At 43.2% G+C, this 22,353-nt stretch overlaps 1 protein-coding gene across 5 annotated transcripts in view; it reads left to right on the forward strand.

The window, feature by feature from the left end:
* Nucleotides 1-22,353, forward strand: part of PTPRG (protein tyrosine phosphatase receptor type G) — a 699,320-nt gene that overhangs the window by 563,450 nt on the left and 113,517 nt on the right. For all 5 annotated transcript variants that reach the window (XM_027587463.2, XM_027587464.2, XM_027587465.2 and 2 more), the window contains exons 7-8: nucleotides 683-840; nucleotides 10,799-10,991. In XM_027587463.2, coding sequence (XP_027443264.1) covers nucleotides 683-840; nucleotides 10,799-10,991 — 351 coding nt within the window. The remainder of the gene's footprint in view (nucleotides 1-682; nucleotides 841-10,798; nucleotides 10,992-22,353) is intronic.

Consider the following 22,353-nt stretch of genomic DNA (forward strand, 5'->3'; position numbering starts at 1 on the left):
CTCGGTTGAAAAATCATTCCTTCTATTTAAGGAAAGACCCCTCTGATTTTGTAAAAAGAAGAAGCCTGTTTTCCCCTCCCCCGTTTTATAAACTCAGGGCTATCGGTTGGTTAGGTTTCACTTTGATTTGGAGAGGTACTGGGTGAGACCACAGTCAGATGTAACCAACTGAAGAATTGAACTTTACCGTTGGCTGACAGTTTTCTTTTCACGCTGCATCTCTCGTGGGTGTCCCAGCGTTTATGCCACTGATTGTTAGTTTCTAAGTAGCGGATGGGGAAGAGTTCTGTGGTGAAGCAAGATTGGGAAAGGATAGGTTACATAAAATCAGGTCCACTTTTTTTTCTGCAGGACTTCTCAGAGACTTGACTATGGTAGTGTTTTGTCTGTTCCCTGGGCGGCGAGAGGGAGGGGACGGCAGGTTGCCCAGAGGCGCTCTTCATGGAACCCATTTTTCGTTTTTCATGAAATACAGTTCACCGTCGTTCCTCCAAGTGCACCCTGGGAAACACTGCTTTGTTTGCTGTGGTCCTCCCACCGCCAAATGCTAGTGCTTCTCGGGATGTAAACAAACAGAAGGCTTGTGATGTGGCACCAGCATGCCGGGGGTTTCGACTGTATGTCTACAGCATAATATGACTTCTCATCATTGTGCCTTTCTTTTCCTTCTTCCTCCACACAGAGAAGGAGACCTTTCTGGACCCTTTCGTCCTCCGGGATCTCCTGCCTGCGTCCCTGGGGAGCTATTACCGGTACACGGGTTCTCTGACCACCCCGCCGTGTAGCGAAATTGTAGAGTGGATCGTCTTCCGGAAGCCTGTCCCCATCTCTTACCATCAGGTAGATATTCAGCCCCACACGGGACCTCTGTGTTCACTTGTTTTGCACTGACTTAGCCATTTAACATGGCTACAACACACCAGTAAAGATGTTTTCATTTTTTATTTTTTAATCCTCTGCTCCCCATTGATTCGTTTTTCTTTCCAACACACGTTTTTGAACCCAAGAATTGAAAAATATAAAACATGGTTTCTCAGCTGCAAATTAACTGGCTGAGAATTGCTGGTATGAGATCAGGTATTAGGTAAGTATTCGATCTTGAGGAGAGAATAGCTGTTCTCTATGATGATGAGAGCTTGTGCCAGAAACTCTGCTGAGCTCTATATATGTGTTCACCCATTTAATCCTCAGGAACAACAGTCCTCTTTGTAACCCCCTTTTATAGAGAAGAGATACAGAAGTGAACCAACTTGCCCAAGGCCGCACAACTGGTTACTAAGCCATAGTGTCTGATCCCAAAGATCATGCTCTGAACCCCTAAACCTACCCGAAGTTCAGAAAAGGGAGAGATTTGTATACACGATGAAATGAAAGAGTAAGTACCATTGATTGAGCTCTGTGTGCTAAGCACTTTATATATGGCCAGTTTCGTGGCCAAACAGTGTGGAGAGATGGCTATTGCACCAGGATGGTGCACATAAGGATGTCATGCCTGGAGAGATTGGGTAACATGCCCAAGAATTCATGGCTAATGACTGTTGAGGCCAGAAACCGAGCCCAGGTTTGTCTGATTCCAAAACCCATGTTGCTAACCATTACACTGAACTGCTTCTCTCTGACTGTGGCCGGGGCTGATTTCCTAGGAGGGTGGATTTAGAAATTGGTGAAATGGAGATGGGGTTGAGGGCTGTGTCAAAGGAAGAGGAGCCACTGGGAGGGTGGGAGTGGGAAGGGGTGGGGAGCCTTGAAATCACCTCATGAGGGATAATAGATGGAAGGCGAAAATTCCTAGAGGGGATGTGTTAGTCATCGTAATGCAGCATGCACTGAAGTAGAAGAAGAGTATGTTTCTTCTCCATAGTTCCAGAAAATAGAGCCAGCAATAATGGGTAGGATTCTAAGAAATGGGATTTGAGCCATTAAGCAGGACTGTCTAAAAATGGAAGGTTCTTACCAGAGCTGCTCATGGAAATGCCTTCCCAGAGTGTGACAGGTAGGACTAAGGGACATTGTAGTGGGCCAGGAGAAGTTCTAGAATTATGTGATAGTATCGGTGATGTAACTGAAGACATGGGGAACAAGATTATGGATCCGGCTGCGATGGGGAATAGTCCAGAGATTTTCCTGGTAAAGGCAGAGAGTACAGAATAGGGAGTAGGGGAAATAGGGTTGGATGGTGTCCCAGTCAGGTCTGTTTTGGAGTTAAGAAACAGAAAGCCACATAAGGTAGCTCAGGTAAGGGAGCATTTTAAGGAAACAGTGGTCGTGGCATCCTGAGATGGAGCCGTCATAACCAGGACGCGAAGCACTCTCTGTCCCTCAGGGGCCACACAGGCTCTTAAATCTTGGAGTTTCTGCCACTGCTCTGTGATTCTGTGATTCTGTACTTCTACAGAATTCTCATCCCTTCTTACTCCTTCTTTTGTTTTGGTTACCTGGCCGAATATGGTTGTTCCAGTGCCAATTGACCTTTCAACCCAAGGGCCAGCTACCAACTGACAATAGTGTGGGTCCTATTTCAGTTATTCAAGAAGATAGATTTGAATAGATGTTGGTCAGCCAACAGCTTGGCTGGCCGTGGGTCACGTGTCCATCCTCAGATCAGCAGAGGGACCAGGGAGCTTCCTAAAACATCCAATGTTGCCGCTCTGAGAGTAAATGGGGCAGGTTGTTTAGAAGGAGCTATGTGCAGGAGAGACATATTGTCCCACTAACAAAGTCAGGCCAGACAGACTTGGCTTCATTGCTGTTGGCAGACATTTTACTTTGAGAAAAATTTTTTTTTCCTTTAATTCTTCTCTGATGACAAAAGAAGTACTAGCAATTTGGTTGCTGAACAGGATCTGCTAGCTTTAAGAAGATAATGAAATAGGAAACGAGTTTTCTTCCTAATGGTGAAGCCAGCATTGTTTTATTAGAATAAAGTAAAATTGCAGTCCAAATATTTATATCCCCAGGGTTGGGGCAGGGGACTTTGAAAAGAGATGCCTTTTGTCCATTAAGATAGATGCTTTTGTCTTCAAAGATATAAAGGCTTGAGATAATGAGGCTAAGAAATAACAAGTCTGGCCACTTTTTTTGTAGGACACTCTGTGAAGGGGAGAGGCAAAGAGTAATAATTGTGTAGTACTGGGGTTTATTAGAATTTCAAATATTTTGTGGGTCCAAACAAAAGGCAGAGTCGTAGGCTTGGATGTCTTGTCAAGTGTTTGTCAGTTAGAAGCATTTTGACGTGTGGTAACTGGGCGTCTTAGAAAATGCCTAGTTAACATCTGTTTACCCTTCACTCTCTGCCGTTCAAAGACTCAGAAGAAGTAGTGGAAGGTTTTTTTCTCTGTGACTTGCAATATATGACGTCTCTAGGTAGTTTTGTTTCAAGGAAATAGTGAAGAAATCAATTAATCATATAGGCTTCCCAGTTTCTTTACTATAAACCATCCTTAGACAATACTTTTATTAGACACAGCCTCACCTACCCACCCCCCCAAGGGAGGAGAAATAGCTCATTTTCATGTGGCCAAACGGGATCCTTGCTGGCACACCACATGGAGGTCACAGTGATAGCAGCGCTCAGAAGGGAAACCATTAGCCATCCAAGTATTATCACTTCAGACCTTCCCACCCTGACCCTGCCAACATTCTTTAGGCAGTTAGCACAGAATGTTCATTTCAGAAAGGCAGACAGCCAATGCGGAAAAGCAAGTAGACAGAATCCCTCATCTGCTGCTGTCAGAAAGAAAACATTCCTAGTTCCTGATCCTTCTCTTTCTCCAAAAACTGTTTCCTCTGTCTCTTCCCCCTTACACCGTGTGGGTACCTGTAAGCAGTGAAAATGAGAATGTGTCCACCATAAAATGCAGTGGGTAGCACTTGTATGATGACTTGTACGATCGGGATTTCTTTGAAGCCTTCCAGATATGAACAACTACTTATTTTGCCTCTTTTGTGAGTCTCCTTGGACATTCATGCCAGCCCCATAGCCAGTGAGCTCTGACTCTGGCCCGTGTGATAAGCTAGATCTAAATACGGTGTTGCTGATGGAATCACATGTTGGCTTGGTTGGCCAGCAGTCAGCATGGCTTAGGGGGTTGGTTCCGCTGAACATCTACTGTAAATAGTAGGCACACATCGTGTTGTGACTTTATCATCCAAACAAAGTGGTGGCACTCTCAGTGCTGGTTTACAAGGTCAACGGAGCAAGACTAGCACATTGAGATGGTGACTGTGCTGTGTTCATGATCATTTGAGTCCGGTATACAGGGATGTGTTTTATTCTAGAACAGTGACTCTGAAATGATGGCGCGTTGGCCATTGGAAACTATCTGAACCTTTCCTTTCCAGGACTGTTTGCTTCCTGTAGTTTAAAATATGAGACTGCCTATAATTTTTCCTAGCACAAATTTTGTTTAAGTGCTTCTTGGAGGCGCTATCAAAACAATAGTAAATAAATATGAAGATGTCTAGTTTGTTTGCTTTTGGATATTTAATTTTTTTTTCTAACAGTAAGCTGGAGTGGTTAGGAAAGGTTTATTTGCAATACTTTTTTTTTTTTAAACCAATGTTATCTCTATCATAAAGAGCAGAGAAACTTTTGAATTAAGACTGTGTTCTATTCGGAGCCAGACTGCCTGGGTTGCATTCTTGGCTCCATTTTTTCAGGCAAATAATTGAGCTACTCCACTGCGTACTCTGTGCCTCAGCTTTCTTCTGTAAAATGGGATGATAAGAATATACCCACTTCATGGAGTCATCATAAAGATGAAATGATGGAATGTGTGTGGCACGCCTCGACTAGTGCCTGGCACCACAGGACGTGCACAGGACATGTTAGGTGGGGTTTTTTTGTTGCTGTTATTAAATGATCACCAAGGCTCGAGGGCAGCACTGTCTGGTAGAAATAAAACAAGCCACATACGTGATTTCCTAGTAGCCACATTAAAAAATGTAAAGAGAAACAGGTGAAAGTCATTTTAATATTATATTTGATTCAACTCAGTATATCAAAATTATTACCATTTCAACACAGGGAGCTCACCACATTTCTAGTGGAATAGCTGCATTTGGCTCCTGGTTGTTGTAGTCCTCACATTGATCTCAAGGCCACAACACCGAATGAATCACATAATTCAGAGCGTTCCAATTCCAACACCTCATAATGCCCAGTGCATGTGAATAGAGAGGGTTTTTTTAAATGGTGGGGTGAAGGTGTCATTATTAATCCCAACAGATAGCTTTCTTTGGTGGTAATTATGGTTAAATTCATTTCTTTCTGTAGAAGGCCTTTCTATAATCGTCTTCACGCAAAACTCTCTGTTGCTGCAGGAGGGACATGTCCTTGCAGTTAGCTAGCTCTTCTTGGATTTTATTTTTACATCCATGGTTCAATAGGTAAAACTTTGGATGCTCCGGGCTGTTGGGAATTTAATATTCCATCACTTTTGTTTAATAAGGAGGCAACACAACTGGGCCTGCCCTGTCACCCCTCAAATGTGTGGTGAAGTTGAAGTGTCTCCGTGACCTTAGGTGTGACATTTCAGTTCTTAATGCTTACCCCAGCGTTTATTATTATGTTTATAATGGACTCCGGTTTTATTTTAAGGCCATTATATGCCCATCCTATAACATATTGTACACATCAGCCTTTTAATGGTTCATAATTATATTACTTTTGATTTTCTCTCATTTTTCCCCTTCAGCCATGATGGTCCCTTCCCCACATCTCGTGGACAAGAGCTCTTACTGCACACGAACAGCATGAATAGATTTCAACCTTCCTTTGATTTGAACTGACAGATTAAAAACTAATTATTCTCTGTAATATTTTTATAATAAAAACTAAATTGAAATGATTTATATACACTTCCAGCCAACACATTTGCAATTCAAGGTTAAAATTATTCTTGAAACAGCACCAGTTAAAATGCAATTACAACTCCCCAAGCAGGGATAAAAGAAAGAAATGTTTTACATGTTCACTTCAAAAGTTAAAAAGTCAATTTTACATTATAGAAATAAAAACTTTCATTTATTTTTACTAAATGATAAGACTTCATTAGTTATGTTAAAGTCAAGATAAATCCAAGTGCGTTTATTACTTACCTCTGGAAAAGAATAGGTGAATAAGTGTGGGTTTTATGTGGTGCATAGCTTTTCCACCTTGTGCCCACCATCTTGTTCCTGGTTCCCAATTCCTTCTGTGTTGAGCCATAAGCTGTTTCTGTCCAGAGTGCAGAAAAGTGCAAATAGATTTATGTTGCCAGTGGTGGGTGCCCTGCATAAGTGATCTCTCAGGGTCAGCTAGAAGGAACTCTTTGGGGACTTCTGTTATCACATTCAATAACTCCACTGCAGTGTTACTCTTTCCGTGAATAATGCTGCAGGTCTGTTAGGCATGTGACATGCAGTGGCTATGAGCATGAAAGAGTCAAACAGACCTAGGTTTCTAATCCTCACTTCAACGGGGGCGGGGGGGGGGGAGAGGGCGGGATGGGCTGGGGGGTGCAGTGCACATGAGCAGTGGGGAGGGGCAGAGAAAGAAAGGGAGAGAGAGAATCCCAAAAAGACTCTGAGCTGAGTTTGGAGACTGATGGGGGGACTCGATTCCACGACCCCAAGATCAGAACCCGAGCCCAAACCAAGAGCAGGATGCTCAACCAGGTACCCCAGTCACTTCAAATCTTACTTGCTTTGTGATCTTAGGCAGGTCTTGTAAAGTCTCTATGCCCAGTTTCCTCATCAGTCACAAATAATGATAATGATATCATAATACCACCAACTTTATGAGACTTCTATGAGGAAGTAAGGGAGTAAATTAAACACTCAGTAAATATTTAGCTGCTAGTGTTAATGATATAACAGTGTTAACAATGTCACTTTAATGTTATTATGTTAAACTAAAACAAGTTAGAAACCAAAGTAATGTTTGTGAATTCCATAACAAAGTACCTGTCACAGAATGCGTTTGATAAATATACATTCCAATGAGGACAGGAGGGAGAAGCAGATAGAGCATCTTACAGTTGTTGGAGGTTTATAATACAATCCTAGTTACCACATTCCTCATAAGATAAGAATAATAATAGTAATGTTAATAATACTTAGTGAATATCTACTGTGTGCCCAGAATTATTCCAAACACATTATATATAGTAACTCATTTAATAGTAGCAAGAACCACATGGGATAGGTATTAATGTTACCTCTATTGTACAAGTAAGAAAACCGAAGCACAGAAACATCAGATACTTTGACCAAGGTCACACATTTAGCAAGTGAGGATTGAAAACAAGGTTTTGAACCCAGGTACCAAGAGTAAGAGTTCTGAGTTTGGAGAATTAGGCACAGGCCGGATCCTTAGGGCCCCACCGTTAGAATTGGAAGCCCTTGGAAGTTTTTGAAGAGAGGTGTGATGGCATCTCATGTACATTTTAAGAAAATCACTGTGTGGCTGTTAAGCAGATCTAGAAGAGTTGACAGTTTGTCCTGTGGCTGCAGAGTTAGGTGGTGCTGCCATCTGGCACAACTCTAGGGGTTACCTTCTCATTGTAGTTTTTATAAATGGAGTCCCTTGGAATCAAAAAGTAGAGGTCTGGGTGGTGGTCGGGTTCACCTTTATCGAGTGTGGTTACAAGGCAAGGGTGAGGGTCAAGGACAACGGGAAATAGCTATGTAATGATTTATCAGTGGATTTCTCACGCAGAGTATCACTGTTCACCTGCCAAAGTGAAAACGTAGACTCCCTTTGCCAATCCAGGCATCATGGTGGTTTCCACCCAATGGCCAAACATGCCAGGCACCAACGAGAGAGACCACTGGCAATTTTCACTCAACTTAAAGGAAGGACAGGGTTTTCGTGAATGCTGCCAACATACCAAAGGACATTTGATGAGTCTGCTAAGCTTGACCTCCTTTTCCTCTTTTGTATGACTGTCAAGCGAAGCTATGATCCAGTTGACAATATAATATCGTCCAGGTCATCAGTTCACTCTGAAAACCGTCATATCCTTCCTTGGAAATCTTTGGGCAAGTTGAGTTAATGACAAGGAAGCAGCCAAGCTTTTAAGCCATAGCATGTCATTAAGCTGTAAGAGCAATTTAAGCAAAAGCATTTTTGTGTTAAATTCAGAACCTGCCTCTTTTTACAGTTATATGACTAATTCTTTCCTGAGGCATCAGAAATAAACTTTTTAGGAGAACTAAATGCTAGCTGTGAAAGAAGCAAGTCTTCCAGAGAATAAACAAACCTTAGAGTCGGATTGCCGAGACAGTCTCCAAGGCCATCCTTTTCTGGCATCTCAGAGATTAAACTATTTCAGGACAGATGGCTTCTCTTTCAGAAAATTTCCGGTCTAACTTGCTATGTATAGCAGCCTGGCCGCTTAAAAAAAAAAAAAAAAAAAATCGCCCTGAAAGTTGAGGAATTCTTTCTATTCAACTCACGTCTCTAAGGCTTTAATTTAAACCAATTTCCTTTTTTTTGGCCTTCTCTGGACATGGAGACTGGTCAGCATCTTCCACATACAAGGGCCTTTAATCAAATTACTCCTAACTTGCCTATTTTTTAGGCTAAACACTTCCCACTTCCCTTCACCTTTCCACAGGGGATTTAGCCTCTGTCCCTGTAATCACTCTGGTTGGTCTTTCCCTAGATGGTCTCCAGAGAGTCTTTGCTAATTCCTTCCATGTAATTTTAAGAAGTTATTTTCTGTAAGGAAACTCTGAAACCTTCTCTCATGTATGGATGTGTTCAGTTCCGAGTTGGGTTGCCCTATCGAGTACGCATTGCCAGGTTGAGGAGATTGGATTTTTTCAACACCTCCAATTATCTTCATCTGAGTGCGTCACATTTGGCAGAGTAAACAGTCCAGTTTTCTTCATTTTTCTGCTGTTACTGCCTTTCTTTCTTAACTATAAATAAAGAAGGAACATCGCAAGGAAGACTGGGAAGAAAGGAAATTTTGAATAGCCACCATAGGAGTTGTTAAAGGTTACGAGACTGGTGGAGAATTGGAATAACACCACAGGACCAGATGACTTTTGCTTTTAGGCTGGTTGAGAGATCATTCTGGCTCTATTACCTTGATGAAAAAGCAGAAAAGATTTCATGGTTTGTTATCACTTTCCATTTACAGGAGAATTAGAGGGGAGGTGGCATGATAGGTGAATCTAGGTACTTAAGTGATTTTTCTTGGCTATGATCACTATGCACATTCATTGCTTTCTCATGCAAAGAGGAGTTTCAGATCAAGCAGGTCAATTTTTATGACATTGTCTGAAGCTGTTTGAGAAACACTGGGGTTAGTCCCAGGCTTCAAGATGACCATCCAGAAACCCAGGTTTCAGGGGGTGCCTGGCTGGCTTAGTTGGTGGAGCATCTGACTCTTGATCTGAGGGTCGTGAGTTCAAGCTACACGTTGAGCATGGAGCCTACTAGAAAGAAGGAGGCAGAGAGAGAGAGAAAGAAAAAGAAAGACCATCGTAATGTTGCTGTATATTAACATTGGTGTTGGCCACCCACTGGTCCCCGAAAGCCTAGGGTGGCCACTCAGTGGCTGCTTGGGAAGCATCTGACATCATTCATCTTATAATTCTCTGCTGCAGAAAGCATTCTGATTGGGTATTCAGTGAGCCAAATGGACCAGAAAGAGTTCATTCAGTTTCTCTCTTTTTCATTCCATTTTCATCCCCCACTTCAAGGAATTAGTATTACCCATGCTGGGCATTTTAGATTAATTTTATTTCTTTGGTGACCAAGGTAACTTTGTGGTCCACTGAGAACAGATCTCTGGCACCCAGCCTCAGCTTCATTTCTTTTACATCAAAACATTACTGTGTGTGCGTTTTTTTTTTTAATGAGCAGAAGATTGAGGGCCACAGAGAATCCTTTTTAATAATGGAAATATGACCCTGAAGTCCTGATTTTTTTTTTCTTTGCTTTTCCATAAAAGTTTGGTCTGTAACCTTGTGGAAAGTATTTTTTAATAGTATGAATAATAATGATCACAGCTAATCCTTACCATGGACTTAATGGCTGCTAAATAATTTACATCCATTTTAATGTTTTCAATGATCTTATAAGATAGCTGCTAGTATTATATCTGTTTTATATTACATATATATATAATGTTTATATATATATATATAAAATGTTTATATATGTTGAGTTACTGATGCTTTAATGGTTTGACTATGATTACCCATCTGGTGAGTGCTGAAATTGCGTAGTTTACCTCACGAGCCATGCATTTAGCAGCTTTCTGCCTTAGCAACTTTGCTGAACTGAATCCCTAGTACATACGCAAGAAGATGCTTAGTAAAAAGTGAATCACTAGTATTTACTGAGCTCTTCTGTTCCCGGGACTGTTTTAAGCACTGCACATGGATTATCTCATTGAGTACTGGCACAAACCCTATCGGGGTGGGCACTGTTGTAATTATCACTATTTTATTGAGGAACAGTTGAGTCTCAGAGCAGGGAAGCAGCTTCCTCAGGGCCCCAGAGTGGGTGAGCTATGGAGCTAGAATTTCCATCCAGGTCGTCTGGCTCCGGAACCTGCCAGTTTCACCATAGCCTTGTGCTCCTTCCCAGAATACTAACGGTCTTGCCAGGGGGCAGAGCAGAAGGACTGGAACTCTTTTCTGAGACACAAACTAAAAGAGTTCTGTACAAGTCTCCTCCGGTGGAGTGTTCTCCCGGTTCGCACACACCGCCCCCCCTACCCCCCGGCCCCACGTTGTACCACATCGCTTTTCTCATTCTTGGTTTTTTCCCCCCTCCCCTCCCTGGTTCTCTGTTTAGCTCGAGGCTTTTTACTCCATCTTCACTACAGAGCAGCAAGACCACGTCAAGTCGGTGGAGTATCTGAGAAATAACTTCCGACCACAGCAAGGTCTGAATGACAGGGTGGTGTCCAAGTCTGCGGTCCGCGACGCCTGGAACCACGACATGACGGACTTCTTAGAAAACCCACTGGGGACAGAAGCCTCTAAAGGTATATTTGGATTAAGTGCCCCTGCCCGGAGGAAGATTCCTTATCATAAATTACTTTAAATTAAAAGGAGTTCCAAACCAGCCAAGAGTTGGAACTTGGTGTTAAGAGCATATGTTTCTCTGTTAAAAGAGGCTTGTCTAGATGATAAATAGAAGCAGTTGTGGGAATAACTTCAGTTAAATAGATATGTTCAGAATTGCCCTTTTGACTAGTAATACGTCAGTCATTCTGTTGGTATTTTTACCTTGTAACATCAACACTAACTAGTGAATGTCTAAAGGCAGCTCTTGGGTTGCAGCTCTTTTACCTTGCACCTGCCCCCCCCCCCACCCCCGCCATTGGGATCAGGACACTGTCTCTGACCTCAGGCACCAGCACCTTTGACTTGCCCCCCAGCGCTCCACCCTGCAGCCTGCCCTTACCTCCTTACCGACCTCTTCCACACCAGGCAGAATCTCCCCCTCCCGCTCTCCACCCCTACCAGACACCATGTGGCCTTTTTAAAACCATTATTTAACAGTTTGATTCCCGTATCCGATAAACATGAGTTTATTCTTTTCAGGCATCTTAATCTTTTTCCATTTCTACATTCTCATGTGAACTGAACGTAAATTTCTCTCCCAGCAAACTAGAAAGTTGGATCCTACCCTGACAGCTCAACTTCAGGCTCCATGATTTGTCCTCATTGTGGCTTTGAGTTTGGGAAACACTTAGAGAATAAGGCTGATCAAAATTCCAGTACTAGGGGTGGAGGGTTGCCTGGGTGGTTCAGTCAGTTAAGCGTCTGCCTTCGGCTCGGGTCATGATGCCAGGGTCCTGGGATCGAGCCCTGCATCGGGCTCCCTGCTCAGCAGAGAGCCTGCTTCTCCCTCTCCCTCTGCTGCTCCCCCTGCTTATGCTCTTTCTCTTTCTCATTCTCTCTCTTACTCTCTCTCTCAAATAAATAAAATCTTTCAAAAAAAAAAAATTCCAGTACTTGGAAGGGAGGAAGGAATAAGGAGGAATTTTCTTTGGAAGGGAGGAAGGAATAAGAAGCAATTTTCTTTGGGTGTGAGGAGATGATTCTTTCCAGTGATCTCCTCTCCAAAATTGTGAGCTTGGGTCATATGGAAGGGCTTGTGTCATTAATCAACAGTGGACACAGACTGTGGTATTTTTAGTGGTGTAAGTTACATGGGGATATTTTGTTTCAAGAGTGCCCCCACCCCCAATGAAAAGGACCAATTTACTGGCGTATGACCTTTGTAGGAACAAGGGGGGGATGCGATTATATTCCACAAATAACTGCATTGATGTGCACTTTGATGATAAGAATGAGCCCATTTTCCAGGCTCAAATATCTGAAAAGAAGCTAACAGAAGAGGAAAAGGAGCTTAAGAATGTGATCATTTCCTTCTTTTGATTTTGTGTGAGGATGGTGAGAGAAGCTAGTCTGGACAGGTGCCATCAAGAAACGCTTGAGATTCAAGTAATTTGGAGCCGACACTTTGTCAAGGGCGTCATTTGTCAGATAGGAACAATGGGTGGGTTAAGAAGCACGCAAACCTGGGAAATGTCTTAGGTTGGCTGGCATAGCAGACCTCTCTTGGGCTAATTTTGTTTTTTAACCGAGCTAAAAATAAAGAAAACGACCAAGCTCGAAAGCTTTCTCCCAAGAGAACTTGCTTGGGAAAAGAAGAATCTCTTAGGGATTGAGTATGTTGTGAGAGGTGAATGCGGAGGACGTGTGGGGCATGGCGAATTTATATCGCAAGTGAATGCAAGATCTGGTAGCTCAGAATTGCTGAGGTTATGACAGTTACAAAGTTCTTTCCTAAAAAATGGGCTGAGTATACAATATATCAGCTGTGCAGAGGGAATGCATGGCTCTTATTACCCAAAAAAGTCAGAGAAGATAATGGTTTCTGTCGCATTAAATTGTCAAAGGGGGCAAGATCTTCTACTGAATGGGCTTTCTCTGGATTTGAGCACAGCCTTGGACCCTACATTAAATATAGGGAATCAGTTCTTCATACTACAAGATTTTGTTGCAGTTATCATGGTGTGTGTGTGTGTGTGTGTGTATTGCTGCCTCCTAAAATGTGTGAATATTGAAATGTTTTGTGATCTTTTTAGAAGCAGAGAAGGTAAGTAAATACAGTCCTATTTGTGTTTTAAGCATAATCCTGGAGTGTAACGTACAGAAAAGCGTACATGCACCACCTGATGCATTTTCACCCCCCGAATAGACTTGAATAGCAAACCCCCAGGTCAAGAGACTAGCATCACCAGCTTCCCTGGGGCACCTCCATCTCCTTCTTCCTAGTAACTGTCCATTCCCGTGGGAAACTGCGAGCATGAATTAGCTTTGCCTGTTGTTGAATTTCACAGAAATAGAATTATCCACTCTGTCCTTTTTTGTGTCTTGCTTTTTTCACTCTACACTGGTTTTGAGGGTCATCTATGCTGTTGCATGTAGTTGTGGTTTGTTCTTACTGCTGAATTCCATTGTGAGACTCTACCTGAATTTATTTATCTGCTTCAGTATATATGAATTGTATGGATGGTTTCCACATTTTTGTGATGATGAAAACTCTTGAAGGTGCTTTTTGATGAGCATCTGGACACATCTCTATTGGGTATGAACCTGGGGGTACAGTGACGGCAGCCTGCAGTACACACATATGTTCCGATTTGGTTGGATACTGCTCAACAGCTCCCCAGAGTGATTCTGTGAACCAGCAGTCGGTCAGTGTTTCCTGGTTTTTTTATGGCATAACGTACATATCATAAAATACAGCTATTGTAAATGTACAATTCAGCCATTTTTAATAAATTTAGAGTTCTGTTTACAGTTATATATGATCCAGTTTTAGAACATTTTCATCACCCCAGAAAGTTCCTTCAATTCTTTCTCCTATCCTCAGCAACAGGCAACCTCTGATCTGCGTTTATCTGTCACGTGACATTAGGATTTTTAAGATTGTAGCATCCATCAGTAGCTCAGTCCTTTTTACTGTGCACTAGCATCCCTCTTTGTTGTTTTTTAATAACGGCTTTATTGAGATTTCATCCACATGCGATAAAGTTCATTTTTTTTTAAAGCGTGCACTTCGGTGGAATTGAGTATATTCACAAAGTTGTTCATCACTACTACCTACTTCCAGAACAGTTTTATCGCTTTATCGCTTCCCCAAAGAAAGTCCATACCCATTAGCAATCACTCACTCCTTCTTCCTCCCTTTATTTCTCCCATCCCTCCTGCTTTCCTGGCCCGAGGCAACTTTCTGTGTCTGTGGATTGGCCTAGATAGTCCCTATAAATGGAATCATACAATATATGCCTTTTTGTCTCTGGCTTCTTTCAGCATCATATTTTGGCATAATGTTTTCAAGGTACATCCATACTGGAATAGATCTCAGGATTTTTCATTTGATGGCCAAATAATATATCATTGTACGAATATACCACAGTTTGTTTATCTGCTTATCAATGGATAGATGTTTGAATTTTTTCCACTTTGTGGCTGTTGTCAGTAATACTGCTATGAACATTCATGTTCCAGTTTTTGTGTGGACATAGGTTTTCAGTTCTCTCAGATGTATACCTAGGGGTAGAATTGCTGAGTCACATGGTAATTCCAGTTTTCCCGTTTTGAGGAACTGCCCACCTGTTTGCCAGAGCCCTTGCCCCAGTTTGCATTCCATCAGCAGTGTACGGGATTTCTCCACATCCTAACCAACACTTGCTATATGTCTTTTTTTATTTTAGCCATCCCAGTGGAGGTGAAGTAGTACTGATTTGCATTTCCCTAATGACCGATGATGTCCCTGTTTGTTTTTAAATGCACATTTCATGGAATCATGGTCTACGTGACCAAATGCTACTCCTTTTTTTTTTCCTCCAAGAAAACTCAGGTAATTCCATGGCACGATGGGCCAAAAGCCAGCCACAAATGCTCACAATCAGGCAGGCAGCCTAGAGGGCATAGATTACTGACCTTAGACGTTTATGCAGTAAAGAGTCCCAATAGAAAGGAAGAGTCCCTTTCTCTTCTCCAGTCTTCTGCAAAAAAGATTTGAAAGAGAAGGATGGTGTCCTATAATCTTCAGGTAATTCAACAAAATGAAGCCTGTCTGGTTGGCATTCTGTATCTGATCACTTTTGGAAATTTTCAGTGCCTAAGAGAGCTACAGTGTTGATCATGGAACAGTGCATTTATTATGCTATTGTTATAGAAGAAAGAAAAATAATTATCTAAGACAAGAGTCAGTAAGCTTTCTTGATTAAGGACCAACTAGTGAGCACTTAGTGTCTTGTCGAAACTACCCACTCAGCTCTGCCACTCTGGCATGAGGGCAATCATGGACAATATACAAATGAATAGGTGTAGAAAACATCTTCCAAAAACACCTTATTTACAGAAATAGGCAGCAGGCCAAATTGACCAACTGATGCTCTAGGGGATGGCTCAAAGGAAGATGGAGAAACTCAATCATAGGCTCAGTTTAAGGTAAATATTTTCTGTCTTAAAGATGGTGGTGACCATGACCATGAAGCATTGGTTGGTTCTACTTCTCCATTCCACTGCAAGACCTTAGGACCAGTTAGACATTTATTAACTCAGTAACCAGCTACTTACCAATTTGCTTTAACACCTGGTCATCTTTCACAACAGACGTGTAAACAGAGCCTCCGTGGACTGATTACAGCCCCGTACCTCCCTCGTTCCCTTGGCAGTGATCATTAACTGGTGTTCATTGAGCAGCACAGCGAGGAGTGCCTGAGTTGATGTGCCCCCATCTTGCCCTTCTGTCAGGATGATTGGACATACTGGAATAGAGAAAACAGAATCAAGCCTTTCAGTGCCAGCACTAGACACATGGCCATGTACAACACCAAAGGAATGGGGGGCAGAAATCATCTTAATACTGGATTGTTGCTGAAGAAAGACTTATAATGGATGTCATCCATAAAAAAATATAAAGCTTTAGTTCCAGTAAAAGGAAACAATATTTAGGCTCAGTGGATTGTTCAAGGGACATCCAATTCGCCACTCTGCCCTTTGTCGGTAAATAACTTGGACAGACTTTAGGATTTAATGGGCTGTCATTTCAGTTATTCTGCAGAACAGCCCGGGCACATGGAAGAGCATTTGGTGATTAAGTGCTGAATACTGTCTATTGTGAAGACTTTTGGAACAGTGAACGGAGGAAAAATAACTTTCCTTCCAACAACATGAAACATATGGTTTATTAATTTAACGAAACCTGTTCAAACCACAGTGGAATCAAAACCACTTGATCTGATAATTTGATTTGATGGCTTAATTAAAGTGGCACTGCATAATGTAATAAAAGCAAAGGAAACAGTGAGGACATGGGGTGCCCGTATGCCCCTCCAGTCTCCTAAGTCATGCCATATTTTTTGAAGGATGGTCTTTGCTTCTGCTGATGAAGCGATCTCTTTTTTAGCTACATTTTCAATGGTAAAGATTGCTTCCTGTTTTGTTTTAAAGCAGTTTTTTAAGAACATACACCACTGTGTGAGAATGTCTAAGTAACTAGCCTATTTTAAATCAATACATTGAGAAAGAGCATCCCATTTCCCACCCAAATTGGCAAACAAAGAAGTAAATCCATGATTGCTTTTAAAAAGAGTTTGACATTGAAATTCACGGTTTTTTGCTATTTTGGGAGAAAATAGTAATGTTCTATTTTCAGTTTAGTAATTTCTACTCACCAAATTAATGAGCTTGAATTACTTTATCTTATTAAAAGAAGCTCTGATATGAGCACTTAATTCCTTTGTAGGCAGCTGTCCTCCCAAAAACTCTTCAAAAAGTTATCCTGTTACTTTCAGAAACTTCCAGCACAGGAAAGTGCTAAGAAAAAAACACTTTTAACACAGCTCCCATGGAGTGTTTTTCACCCCTTTCTTTTAAAAATAACTGTCATTAGCCATTAGTTTTTAACCTTGCGAGTGATTAAAAAAGAAGACAAAAAAGTAGGGCTGTTTTAAGGATTCTCCATCATCTTAGGTTCTCATTCTTTTGAAGGTCATGCCATGCTGTATCAAACATTTTTACATGCGTCAGCATCCTATGATTACTGTAACTTTATGTAAATAGGCAAAGAGTTGGTATAACTTGCCTTTGGTTGGCATGAAATTGATATTTAGTAGACATTTAATGTAGCATTAACTACTCTTGCTTCATGGTTGGTAGTCAGTGAATTTCTTTTCACTTGTTAGATGTCTTCAAATGCCACTGGGGAGCTTGTTGACTCTAGAAGCTGTGCCTAAAGCACCAGTGGTTGGTTACACAGGCTAGGTGGGGGGTGTTATAAGCCAGATGCTATGTTGGCCTCATCTGTTCATATGTCTTCTTTAATCCTGAAAACCACCTCTACCACTTTTCATTTCACTTTTTATTTACCAAATATTTCTTGAGCATCTACTGTGGACAAGTTCTAGGCACTAGAACTTAATAAAGGTAACAAGGGGGCAGAGTCCCTCATGATGGAGCTTGTGTTTTAGTGGGGAGAGAGAAATAAACAAGTCAACTGACAATGATAAAGCTTCAGTGTTCCAAAGATCCAATCGGGTCATATTGTAAGAGTAGTAGAGTGTGGTGAAGCAGTGGGGAACAGATCTTCCCTGGGTAGGACAAGAGGTGATAAGGAGCCAGCCCTGCAAAATTCTTAGAGGGAAAGGTCATTTGCAAAGGGCCTGAGGCATAGGCACCAGCATGGAGAGATGGGCTAATATCATGTGTCTGGAAAAGACTCTTCTTGGTATTCTTATGGCAGTGGGAAGCCTATAGAGGGCTTTAAGAAAGGCTGTGGAACGATCTGAACAGGTTTTCAAACCCGTCTCTCTGTTACGTGAAAAATGTTTGCAGGGGACTTGGGGTGGAACTTGCAAGACCAGGACATGGGCGATAGAAATATTCCCTGCAGGATAAAAGTGGTTGCGTGTTGGTGATCCTGGTAGAGGCAGAAGTGATCCATTAGGGATGGAGTTTGGAATAGAGCCTCTGAGATTTTACCCATCATTTGGATGGAGGCTGTTTGGGGGTGAGCAAAAAGAGAAACATAGCATTACTGTTTCTCTTTAACAGATGGGAGGTTTCTGAGACTCAGAGAGAGCAAGGGAACATCCAGAGCCTCTCAGCCAGGAAATGGAAGAGCGGGTGGAGATGTGAACCAAGGTTTTCTTATGTCCAAATGCAGCATTCTTTGTGTTTTCCAAGGGACTGCCAACTTCCAAATGAATCTACAAGCAGTGGCCTCTTTGTTTTAAATGTCATTAGGTGGCTTGAACAAAACAACACAGTGTATTACTCCCTCTCTGAACAAAAGAGCTTCAAAAATAAACATACTTGTGGGGATTGGGTATTCTTCCTAAAGATCTGAGTTTATCATCTGAAAAGAAATCATTGGGCTCAGTCTTTATCTGCTTGGCTTACATTTGGAGGGTCATCTTGGGTGCTCAGGGCACAGGCTACTGCGGCTTTGATCACAGGGTCATTCCCTGGGAGGGCCAGTGCACCCACTTGATCTGCATGCTGGGGCCTCCTAATCTGAGGGTCTTGTGCATCCTTGGATCAACAGTGCCTGACACAGCACCTAGGACTTAGGGGGTATATAGTCATTGTTTGCTCATGAAATGAATGAATGAATGATGAGATAATATAAAGTGATAGGTAAAAATGTAGATTTTGGAGTCAGGTAAACCTGAACTCAAATGCCAGGCCAACCATTTACTCTTGTGCATCCTTGCTCAACTTAATACCCAAGTCTTGCTTCTTTGTCTGTAAAATACAAATAATAATTACAACCCCTTCCTTGGCTTTGGCCTTTAAAATGAAACAATGTAGGGAACAAAGAGTACAGAGCCTAGGACATGAAAGTTCTCTGCAAATAATTATACTTTCTTGTCTGTAGGTCCACAGTGGATTCTTTGTATGCTCAGGACAAACTATTATATGTGACATGATTACTGGAGAACACATTTCAGAATAAGGGGACCGGATCTCTTCCTGGTAGAAATGCAGACCGAGGCTGTTGGAACGTCTTAAAACCTTCCCAGTGAAATCTACTGTCCTTACATGGTGCCCAGGTCCAGGCCCCTTGGTTCTCATTTATGTAACTATGTAAAGAGTTGGTATAACTTGCCTTTGATTGGTTGACGTGACATCTTGAACTTCACTTCCCTTGGCATCCTGCACGTCAGTTCACCTACACTCCCATCCCAGACGGGTGGATAGATGGACGGATGGATGGATGGATGGGAGGATGGGTGGGTAGGAAGGAGGGAGGGATGGCTGGATGGATTAAGCTAATCCATACATGCCAGGTAGCTAAGAGTCAAAGGATTCTTGCCACAAGAGTTGGCACATTCGGGACATTTCTGATCTAGGCCAGACTAGGTCCTCTTATGGCAGGAGCATAGCTGGACATTTGGAGTAGAATTCCACACTACTCCCAGTCCCTGACATCAGAGAGCCTCCTGAGATTTGGGAAGCCATCTTCTACTTTGACCATGAACTACTTAGATGCAAGTGTTCATCTCAGAAAACTCTGGACAGAGGGCTTTCCTCTCCCTCCCAAGGAACAACCAGTCTACCACACCGAAAAGCAGAGAATGGACACTTAACATGGCATAGGCACTGGTGTCAGGATGCTTCCAGGCAGAACTGTGTTATGGCTTGAGAGATGTTGAGCAGATATCAGAAACAGACACCAGGGGCCGTCTGTTGTTGTCACTTTATAAATATTACCTAATTACTTAATCCTTGCTATCTCCAGGCAGATAGGCAGAGTTTGATCTTCAAGGCCAACTTAGCAACCCTCCTACAGCTTCAGCTTTTCTTTGCTCTCTAGAAAAATCTTCCCTGACGTCGGGTTTGTTTGTGTGGACACGGTGGAGCTGGTGAACAGTAATCTGGAAATTAATAAAGGTCAACAGCATCCTTCCTCCCAGAGCGACACATGTCCCCTCTTCCTAGCTAACCAGGATTCATGGCCTGTGAAGCATGAGGCTCCGAGATGTTCACGTGCATCTCCGTGGAGTCACAGGAGAAATGTAGCTGGGAGACACACTATCTTCCACATCCTTCCCACTGATTATTCCGCAGACAGACACGCTTTAGATGAGGCTGTTTTTCTTCAGGTGCAAGGAAGGTGTGCAGAACCCTTGGCTTTCTCAGGCCACAAGAAACCGCTCACCTCCCCCATCCCTGGGGCCTGATAATCAAAGACCCCTCTGTAAAGGCACAGTAATGGGAGCCTGTGTCAAGTCTTCTGGAAGCATCTTTTTCTCTTGCCTTCTCGGCACAGCCAACGGTCCTCACGGCTACGGGCTTCACTCCTGGGCCTTCTCTTCCATGGTTCTGTGATTGCAAAGCAATGGTCTGAGCGCTTGAAATGAGCATCTTGGCTCTCCCATTTCAAATCTGCCTGTGTTGGAAAGGTGCTGTCTACACGTCTGACACTAAATGATAATAGGTATCATCGAGTGCGAAGAGCCCTGCGGTTTCTATGCTCATGGTCTGGCACCAGCAAAGCCTGCCCAGAAGAGAGGAGCCTTCTCGGTGAGGAGTGTACTGACCATGTAAAACCGTTGGTTCCAGCAACCAGCTAGAAGCCCATGTGGCTCCTCAGGGTGTGTGGATCCATATGCCAGGGGCAGCCAAGAGACCAAGGGGACTCAGTCCTTCCCATGTGCTGAATAGGTAATTGCCCCTGGGGTCCACTAGGGGCGCTTCCTGTTCATAGTCTGGTTCCTCCTGGAAGTGGCAGACTTCCTGTTCTCCTCTTGGGACCTCTTGGCCAGGCCTAGGAATGGCTGCTTGAGGCCGGTCCCCAGGTACGGGAGACCCTGGAACCATCCCACTGAGGGCCATCCTAACCAAACGGCCTAACCAAATGGTGCAAATGCCGCATCTGAGGGTTGAAATGACGTTGGAATCCAAATAGTGGAGCCCATGCCCTGAGCGACAGCTGAGATCAAATAAGAGGAGGATGCCAAGGGAGAGTCAGAGATTTAATTTTTTTTTTCTAGATTTTATTTATTAGAGAACACGAGCAGGGGGAGGGACAAAGGGAGAAGCAGACGCCCTGCTGAGCAGGGACCCCCCCCCCAACACGGGGCTCAATCCCAGGACGCTGGGATCATGACCTGAGCCGAAGTCAGGTGGTTAACCAACTGAGCCACCCAGGCACCGAAGAGGCAGAGATTTAAACCTAACAAGGTGACTGTTGTGCAGGAGCCAGGACACCCCTTTCAATCTTAGTAGATACCCAGCCTTGGGGATACCTCTTTGTAAGAGAAAAATTATTGTAAGAACCAAATTGAAACAAATACGGGCACCCTGACCTAATGAATCAAATCATCTAGAATCAGTGGCTAAACTTATCAGTGTGGGTCTTTAGCTGATCTCTTGACATGGCTATTGGAACCACTTATAAAGGCAGCTCATGGGATCTTAGATCTTGGGAGGTGTTTAGGTGAAAAAGTCCCACAATGCTGAGGGCAGCTACAGAACTCTAGGTGACTGGGGTATTTCTTGGTAATCAGTGAGGCCATGACATCATCTCAGTGGTGGGAAATAGGAGACTCGGCCAGAGAAAACCCAGCTCCAGCACGAGGGCCTTGGGTCTCTGTTCACCCTAGCCCTGCACCCTGGTGTTTGGTACAGACCTCCCTGTGGAGTCCATGCCCAGGGCAAGGCAGAGGGAGAGGGAAGAAGTTCAGGGGTGCTGTCTGGAAAGGATGCTGGGTTCACTTAACAGTGGGATGGGTCCACTTTGCCCTTCTGGCAGGAAATCACAGCGTCTTCAACTTGAAAGGAAGGGAAGGCGGCCCTACAGTACAGGGAGTCCAGCCTACCACCCAGTGTCCGAGAAGCAGCTGTTGTCAAGTGGGGCTGGGAACATGCATCGTTCTGAACTTGGCCACCTCCCCGAGCGCCGAGCTGAACAATGCTTTTTCCTGTACAGGACATGGACACCTCCCATGCCTTTAACTCTCAGGAAGAGGGCTCTCACGTAGAAAAAAAAAAGACTCCAAGGAGGTAGGAGAGGTCAGGAAGAGCATAATGTGGGAAAGTCAGAACCGTATGCTTGGAGGACTGGAGAACTGAATTTCTGCTTCAGCCCTCCCGGTCACTGGCCGCTGTAGCTCAGTGCTGAGCATGGGGCTCTGTTACATGCACAGCAGAGACAGCTGATGAGATAAGCATGCTTTCAGATTTGCTGTCTTCCATGGTAATTGCCACACAGAGCATCTAATCCTCACTTGTTGGCTGAGAAACTGATTGCACACCGGGGCTTGTTCATGGGAATGGAGGGGATGCCGTTGGGTGGTGTAGAAGAAAAAT

The sequence above is a fragment of the Zalophus californianus genome, chromosome 1 (assembly GCF_009762305.2).
Source record: "Zalophus californianus isolate mZalCal1 chromosome 1, mZalCal1.pri.v2, whole genome shotgun sequence".
NCBI lineage: Eukaryota > Metazoa > Chordata > Mammalia > Carnivora > Otariidae > Zalophus > Zalophus californianus.